At 42.4% G+C, this 9,269-nt stretch overlaps 1 protein-coding gene across 4 annotated transcripts in view; it reads right to left on the minus strand.

The window, feature by feature from the left end:
• Window positions 1-8,831, minus strand: part of PAPOLG (poly(A) polymerase gamma) — a 41,644-nt gene extending 32,813 nt beyond the window's left edge. Inside the window, exons 1-3 of one of the 4 annotated variants that reach the window (XM_002812007.6) lie at window positions 8,557-8,831; window positions 4,783-4,944; window positions 3,296-3,362 (exon numbers count right to left, since the gene is read on the minus strand). In XM_002812007.6, coding sequence (XP_002812053.2) covers window positions 3,296-3,362; window positions 4,783-4,944; window positions 8,557-8,573 — 246 coding nt within the window. In that variant the 5' untranslated portion in view covers window positions 8,574-8,831. The remainder of the gene's footprint in view (window positions 1-3,295; window positions 3,363-4,782; window positions 4,945-8,556) is intronic. The other 3 variants (XM_054547533.2, XM_024242665.3, XM_054547534.1) reach the window with 3 other exon arrangements.
• Window positions 8,832-9,269: the final 438 nt, after the last annotated feature.

Here is a 9,269-nt window from a genome sequence, read left to right on the forward strand (position 1 = left end):
ATGATTATGCATGCCACTGCACTCCAGCTTGGGAGACAGAGTGAGAGATCCTTCCCCCATTCCCCCATACGAAAGAGACAATTACAATTCACACAGAAAAATGACCTCATCTGCTCATTGGAAGATGTTAACTAACTTATTTTTTTGATTACCTGTGACTAGCATTTCCATCTGCTCAGAATTTGACTCATCCAATAACTTCAACTATTGATAACTCTGCTGAGTTGAGAAATGAGGCAGACAGCCTTTTGGCAACAAAAGTAAATAGCATAAAGACCATGTTAAACTCAATGACTGTAGTCTTTAGGAGACTCAACTTTATTCTGAGCCCACTGTTTAAAAGAACCAATTCTACGTATTTATCACAGCTACAGAAAAAAATAATAAAAGCTGTAAAAGAAAGAATTCTAGACCGGGTGTGGTGGCTCATGCCTATAATCCTAGCACTTTGGGAGGCCAAGGCAGGTGGATTGCTTGAACTCAGGAGTTCGAGACCAGCTTGGCCAACATGGCAAAACCCCGTCTCTATCAAAAATACAAAAATTAGCCAGGCGTGGTGGCGCATGCCTGTGGTCCCAGCTACTAGGGAGGCTGAAGTGGGAGGACTGCTGGAGCCTGGGAGGCGGAGGGTGCAGTGAGCTGAGATCACGCCACTGCATTCCAGCTCGGGTGACAGAGTAAGACCCCATCTCCAAAAAAAAAAAATTCTGCAGTTATTTACCTAATTTCTAAATCCATGCAGATTAAAGGGCAGAAAGGGACTTTACAGCTAGACACACTGACAACTGTGAGACGTTATCTTTCAACTGACTGCTGTTAAGGCAAAGATGGGAAAACTATGAAAAACAAAAACCTTAAAATATAACAGTATGGGCTACCTAGTGATGAGGCAAATGGTATCACCCAGTTGAACATTCTCTCCCTCATTCTGGTACAGCCAGTAAAATAATCTTCGCAGTGGTGATTCTCAGACAATAAAAGTTCAATTGTGAGGCTGGGCACAGTGGCTCACGCCTGTAATCCCAGCACTCTGGGAGGCCGAAGAGAATGGATTACTTGAGGTCAGAAGTTCGAGACCAGCCTGATCAACATGGTGAAACCCCATCTCTACCAAAAATACAAAAATTAGCTGGGCATGGTGGCGTGCACCTGTAATCCCAGCTACTCAGGAGGCTGAGGCAAGAGAACTGCTTGAACCCAGGGGTGGAGGTTGCAGTGAGTCAAGATTATGCCACTGCACTGCAGCCTGGGCAACAGAGAGAGACCATGACTCAAACAAAAACAAAACAAAGGCCAGGTGTGGTGGCTCACACCTGCAATCCCAGAACTTTGGGAGGCTGAGGTGGGTAGATCACCTGAGGTCAGGAGTTTGAGACCAGCCTGATCATTATGGTGAAACCCCGTCTCTACTGAAAATATAAAAATTAACTGGACATGGTGGTGTGCACCTGTAACCCCAGCTACTTGGGAGGCTAAGACAGGAGAATTGCTTGAACGTGGGAGCTAGAGGCTGCTGTGAGCTGAGATCTCGCCACTGCACTCCAGCCTGGGCAACAGAGCAAGATTCTATCTCAAAAACAAAAACAAAAACAAAAACAATTATATTCAAAATATAGTTAGCCTTCCGTATCTGCAGGTTCCACATCTGCAGATTCAACCAATCACGCACGGATAAAAAATACTGGGGGGAAAAAGGCATAAAAAATAAAGCAAATTTTAGGCAACGCGCAGTGGCCCATGCCTGTAATCCCAGCACTTTGGGAGGCTGAGGTCAGAAGACTGCTGGAGACCAGGAGTTTGAGACCAGCCTGGGTAATACAGTGAGACTCTTGTCTCTACAAAAAATAATAAATAAAATAAGCCAAGCACAATTGTGCATTCCTACAATTCCAGCTATTCAGGAGGCTGAGGTGGGAGGATCACTTGAGCCCAGGAGTTTGAGACTGCAGTGAGCTATTTAACTGTGCCACTGTACTGCAGCCTGGGTGACAAAGGGAGAACCTGTCTATAAAAAAATAAATAAATAAAATTTATGGCCGTGCGTGGTGGCTCAAGCCTGTAATCCCAGCACTTGGGGAGGCTGAGGTGAGATCATGCCACTGCACTACAGCCTGGATGACAGAGCAAGACTCTGTCTCCAAAAAAAAAAAAAAAAAAAAAAAAGAATAAAATTTAGGCTGGGCGTGGTGGCTCGAGCCTGTAATCCTGGCACTGTGGGAAGCTGAGGCAGGCAGATCACCTGCGATCAGGAGTTCGAGACCAGCCTGGTCAACATGATGAAACCACGTCTCTACTAAAAATACAAAAATTAGCCCGGTGTGGTGGTACACGCCTGTAGTCCCAGCTACTCGGGAGGCTGAGGCAAGAGAATCACTTGCACCTGGGAGGAGGAGGTTGCAATGAGCCAAGACTACACCACTGCAATCCAGCCTTGGCCAAAGAGGGAGATTCCATCTCAAAAAAAGAAAAAAAAAATTTAAACATGCTAACAAAAAAAAATTACAGTGACAACTATTTACATAGCATTAACATTGTATTAGATATTTTAAGTAATTTAGAAATGACTGAAAGTATGCAAAAGGATATGAAAAGGTAACATGCAAATATGTACTATATTATTTTATATAAGGAACCTGAGCATCCACAGATTTTAATATCTTTGGAGGTCCCAGAACCAATCCCCTGGAGGATACCAAGGGAGGACTGCACTACACAAAGCAGGAAAATGTAATCAATTTCAGGAAAAAAATAGTTAAGCTACAGGACGGGAAAAAGGTTGTGTAGTTATAAATTAGTTTGCAAATTCCTATGTCTTAGGAACCAAGCAGGTAGGCAAATAAGGGAATCCCACAGGAGAAACCTAGTAACTGCTCAATTAATCACCTTGCAAAGAAAACAGGGAGTGATGGGGGCCATGAGGCAATGGAAGACAGGAGCCCAATCCCCTTCAAGCCTCTTCCTCCTGTGTACAAAGGCAGACCCAGCATTGCCAGATCTAATACTTTATAAAAACAGCTGAAATGTGATTTTTAAGTAATATCTGATATTTAAATTTTGGCCTACTACATATGAGTCAAATAAGACAATTATGTGGACTCACAGCTATATATTGGCTACTTCTGGGTAAATCCTCATCTACTTAGAAATTCAACTGTCTAGACCAATTCATTCCTACATATACCAGAGAGCCAAGCTTTGATGTATTTCAGATACTTCTCAACACCTGCATCTTATTGCCAGGATGAATGGCCAAGATATAACAAAAACAAGAATTCCACATAGTTTAGAGTCTTACCTTACTCTCACTGACATCAGAAATCCATTCTTTTACTAAATTGTTCAATTTACCAAGAACCACCAGCCTATAAAAAAAATGCTTCAGATTAAAACAAACAAACAAATGAACAAACAGTATTTTTAAAAACCCATAAGCAGTACCCTTTGTGTTGATGATAGGGTAAAACCATAACATATATGTGATAATGCTATCACATCTATTGACACAGTGCCAGAGGTGATAAATCTGATTACAGTATTTTAGTTTTTGAGCTATTTTCAAAATTCCTAATAAAAAGCCTAATAAAAGCCTAATAAAAATCATAAAATTGCCTTCAATGAGGCTGTAGAGGCTTAGTGAATTGTCAACTTTCTTGGCTTTACTATGGAATTAATTCAATTCAATGTGGTAATAGAAGCTAGAATTCTCTCATTGCTAGTAATAGGTCTTTGACTAATTAAAATGAGGGAACTAATTACTGGCTAATTTCTGTCTAATAGTATTAAAGCAGTTTGGTATTATTAAAACAAACTTATAACCAATGGTGTAAATGAATCCACATTTAGAAGAGAAAAGTAGGGTTTAGACATCCCAAAGAACATGCAAAACTGAACTTCTGTCCAAACTTACTTCTTCCTCAGTCTTCCACAAATAATGAAACTCTATCCTTCAAGGTGCCGAGACCAAAAATCTTGGCCATCATCCTTGACCCCTCACACACACATTCCAGTCATTAAACCCTAAAAACCCTACCTTTAAAATATATCCAGATTTCTACTTTTTATTACCTCTACGACCTCCTCCAGGTTCTAGCCACCATCATTTCCTCCTAGGCCTATTATAATGGCTTGCTAACTGGTTTCTCTGCTCTGCCCTTGCAACTTCTCTTAAGATTACTCTCAATACAGCAGCCAGAGTGACTGTTAAAACTTTTTTAAGTCGTCATGTCAATCTTCTTCTCAAAACCCTAATAGCTTCTCATTTCACTCAGAATAAACCAAACCTTGACGACACCTTACAAGGTCCTAAGAGCTCTTGCCCTCCAAGCTCCTTCCCACCTTGCTTTCATTAAGCCTGTATTTTCCTGCTTCCTCACTGCTCAGACACCCAGGGTATCTTGCTATGCACTCTTCAAATACACCACTTCAAGAGTTCTGCCTAGAACACTTTTCTCTCAGATAGACACATGGCTCCCTCCTTCATCTTTAAATTTTCCCTCAAATGTAACTTTCTCAATGAGGCTTTCCCTGAAACCTCTACCCCCTCAGCTTTTTCTCAGTAGCACTTATCATGTTTAATATTACTCACGAGTGTCATACTGATATTATTGATGACAAATCTCTTCCTCTAACCCCTACCTAAAATGTAAGCTCCAAGAGGGCCAAGATTTTTCTTTTTGTCATTTCTGCACCTATATGTAGAGACACAGTAGGTATTCAATATGTTCGTAGAATTAGTGATTAAATAATGCACTGTCAAATATTTTATGGTTTTCAATGACATACCTGTGGTTCAATTCTTCCTCATCTTCAAACACTCCAAATGGTTTCATGGCGTCAATTAATTTCTGTGTGTAAATATGATCAATTTCTTTAGGAGATGCCAAACTAATTGGAGAGGTAATTCCATAATGCTTTTGTTGACGCTGGCTGTCCAGCACGGTGTTTCTGTTCAAGAAAATAAGAAAAATGAAACAAAAAATTTAAAGTATATACCATACTGATACACTGAATCTCTCAATCTACTCATGTTAATTTAGCTACCTTAAAAGTTTACTTAGTACTAACAGTAGTGGCAGACACTTTCTTTTAAAGGAAAAATGGGTATTTTATGTTTATGAAGGGGCTATTCATACTGCCTGCAGCTTTCATGGTTAGGATGTTTTTTCAAGCCAAGCGCAGCATGTGTTGGCATCAAGACAACTGTACCAACACCACTCAGCTCAAACCCAGAGTTTGATTGGGATCTGTGCCAGGGCCACCTCCACTACCCTGCAGACTTAAGTCAAGTGCCATCCAGATTCTAGAATCTGTGAAAAGCAGTCAACCACTTGAAAGAAAGCTTTTAGTAAAAACAATGGGTTTTTTTCCCCAGGAAAGAAATGAAAACATCCCATTAGAAGGTCCTTGTGAAATAATCTGGCTTTTAAAAAGAAATCACAATTAGATTTGTCCTTGGGAAACCGAGGTTAACATCCTCTGCTTGAATCAGAGTTTACAGTCCTAGTATTTTGTGATTCTAGTTAATTATTCTCTTCATTTTAGACTGGTACCCATACCATCTTCACATTGAAATAAAATTCTTTATACTACTGGCAATCTTTTGGAAGATACATGAGCCACCCTCCAAACATCTTAGCCATCAGGAAACTACGGTCTTGAATAAAGTACAACAGAAGTTCTGAGATTTTTTTTTTTTTTTTTTTTTTTTTTTGAGATGGAGTCGCTCTCTGTCTCCCAGGCTGGAGTGCACTGGGGAGATCTCAGCTCACTGCAACCTCCGCCTCCCGGGTTCAAGCAATTCTCCTGCCTCAGCCTCCCAAGTAGCTGGGATTACAAGCGTGTGCCACCACACCCAGCTAATTTTTGTATTTTTAGTAGAGACGGAGTTTCGCCATGTTGCCAGGCTGGTCTCGAACTCCTGACCTCAGGTGATCCAACAGTCTCGGCCTCCCACGGTGCTGGGATCACAGGCGTGAGCCACTGCGCTCAGCCAATTGAAGTTCTGAGATTTTGAGTTTACACGAACTAATCAACTTCAAAATAAATTCTGGGACCAACAGGGGTTGGCAAAACTTCTAATTTTGCTATGAAAGTAAAAACATACACACTAAACAACAAACACTACCATTTATCTTCACCATGCTTCCATGAAGGGCCATTAACACCAAGGGTAAGAATGTAATCTCAAAATTAGAAACAATCTTTCAAGTTGAATAAATTAGCCCTGTAAAAAATAACATACAATAGAGATCGTTTGTTTTTGGATTTTAACTGGTCAAAACACTGTCTTACCACTACTAAGTGCACAGAGTAAGACACGCTGTGATAGCTAAAGATCTCATTAGAGGCTGGGCGTGGTGGCTCATGCCTGTAATCCCAGTACTCTGGGAGGCCGAGGCAGGTGGATTACTTGAGGTCAGAAGTTCAACATCAGCCTGGCCAACATGGTGAAACCCCGTCTCTACTGAAAATACAAAAAATTAGCCGGGCATGGTGGCGGACGTCTGTAATCCCGGCTACTCGGGAGGCTGAGGCAGGAGATTCGCTTGAACCCAGGAGACGGAGGTTGCAGTGAACCAAGATTGCGTCACCGCACTCCAGCCTGGGCAACAAGAGCGAAACTCCGTCTCAAAAAAAAAAAATCTCATTAGGTAGAGAGGGAGAAAGAATCAAATGGAAGATAAAATAGCCTGTATAACTTCCAAAATGACTCACACACACACAAAAAAAACCCAAAAACCAAAATACAGGTTAATTTATCTTCTGTATTTATTTTGTTGTAGAACAAACAAAACTTCAATTAGTTATTTCAAGTTTTAATTTCTTTTTAAAGATTTGGCTTTTTACCTCTGAGAAAGCTAGAGCAGTGTTTTGGCATTGTTTGTGTAATATATATGTAAATATATATGGTAAGTGAATAGGACAGAGTAATTATCTACATATCTATATAGTATCACTCAATCGCAATAATCCTAAGAGGTATTGAATAAGTGCCATTTTACAGATAAGTATCTGAAAGTCAGAGAGAGGACAAGCCAGAATCTGAACTCCAAAACCTCTTTCCACTACTCCATTCTCTCCTAACTACTTCAGCTCTGATACCATGACGACGGGCCTCACTTTCTTACCTGTATGCTGACAAAGTTGGCCAACTAGCCTACCGGCCCTAAAATTCCAAATCTAGGTTCTGAACCTCCCCCATCTAGAGGGGAGGGTAAAGTAAACAACAGAATCCCACATTCCCTTCAAACCATCAATTTCACTTATAGGCAAACAACCTAGAGAAATTCTAGTTACAAGCATACAAAGAGACACGTAAGAGAATGTTCACTGTCACATTGTAACATTAAAAACTTAGAAATAACTTAAAATAGTCACTAACAGGTAAAGAATTAAATTAAGGTGTATTCCTACAATACAATAATTAATATTAATTAATTACAACTAAAATACTAACATGAACAAAGCTCAGAGATACTATGTTGTGCTAAAGAAGTTACAGAATTCCAAGTGTGATACGAGTTATATAAAGTTTAAAAACAACTAGAACTATGCCAGTTATTATGAACACATGTGTATGTAGTAACAGCATTAAAAAAACATGCAGCTCCCATTATTCGAGGGCGAAAAAAAAAAGAAGTAAAATAAAAAACACGCAGCAACAATAAACATCAAATTCAAGACTGTGGAGACAACTGGAGCAAGAGATGATTGGGACCAGAGAAGGAGGTAGGAGAGTCCTTCAGATGTATCTGGAATGCTTGATTTCTTTTTAAAATACATAGATACGTACATACACACCGTGTGTGCGTGTGTGTGTGTGTGTGTGTGTGTGTGTGTGTGTACAGTTACGTTTTGGGAGAAATGGGTGGTGGCTCCACAAATGATACTTATGTTATTCTCTACATTTTTCCGCATGTTTAAATTATTTCCTAATAGACCAAAATGGAAGAAGCTACAACAAAATCTTGCCAAGTATGGGAACAGTTTCTGACTTATCAAAGTGTGAATAAGAGGTACAGGCCGGTAGATGTTGTGAGTAGGTGGGGAGGCAGGGAGTGAGGGAGAGGGTGGGGACGGCGGTGAAAAGACTTTAGCCTCATATGAAAGAGAAACCCATTGGCTGCGATAGGTCTTTCACTCCTGAAGACCTGGAGACAGCCGGTCGGGAAGGGAGGAGGGGGAGGCAGGGGGATGGTATTTGCGCCAATGCAGACAGGAGCAGACGGGCTCAGACAGTGCTGGGGGCAGGCGAGTGACTGACAATTTCTCCCTACGGACACAGGCACCTCTTTCCCTCCTCATCCTTTTCTGAGGGCGTCCTCGGAGGCGGGACAGCTGGGGACTCCCGGAGTCCCCAAGTCCGTGCAGGGGTGGCCAGGTGAGCCGCCGGGTTTAGGGGAGGTGCCCTTGCGGACCGGCCGGGAGCCGGGAAGGAGACCATCCCGGCGAGCTGCGTGCAGGGCGCAAGGGACAGGGAACGGAAACAAGGACACAGACGGACCACCCCAGCTCACCCCTACCGCCTCACCCCAACCGCCGCCCCCCACCACTTACGCAGACATCTCTTTCATCGCTTCCTGCGTCTCCCTCTCCAGCGAGTGTTTATCGCTCTGGAGTCCTGTTCTTGCTGTTCCCTTCTCCCCCTGTTCACTTTCCTCCGGTCGCTAGTAGCTCGCTTGCTCGCTCACTTTCCCACTTACTATGGCTGAGGCATCCAACCGAGTAGTGAAAACACCACAAAACCGGCTCTATTTATGACAATACAGCGCGGCCGACGCCAATATGGCGCCGCTTCCCAGCCTGCCTTTCGCCGGCCGCAGCCCCGCCCCTGGAGGTCTGGACCACCCTCAGCCACGCCCCCTCTGCCTTTGGGTCTCGGCAGGCTCCAGGGCCCCGCCGACAGACTCAGGGCTCACAGTGCACCGTTGGTTCGAAGGAGCATTTATTTGGTGCCCTTCTTTGTTCGCGGTACTGTCAATCCCGGTAGACCGCTTGGAAGGAAATTTGGAGATATGTTTTCCTTGCCTCTCGAATGGCAGCATATATCATACATTTTTTAAACAGGTCACACCCTTGCCTAGCAAAAACTATTTCAACGCCTCCATTATCCTACATCTTTGATTTAATTATAGTTATACGTAATTAACTCACCAGTTGAGATTTTGTCTCGAAAGGGTCACACCCAGGAACGTGCGACTTTAACACAAGTATTCCAGGGAAAAACAAGCTTGTAAACTGGAGGCTTAACTGTTCACTTCACCCCTAAG

This window comes from Pongo abelii, chromosome 12 (assembly GCF_028885655.2).
Source record: "Pongo abelii isolate AG06213 chromosome 12, NHGRI_mPonAbe1-v2.0_pri, whole genome shotgun sequence".
Classification (NCBI taxonomy): domain Eukaryota; kingdom Metazoa; phylum Chordata; class Mammalia; order Primates; family Hominidae; genus Pongo; species Pongo abelii.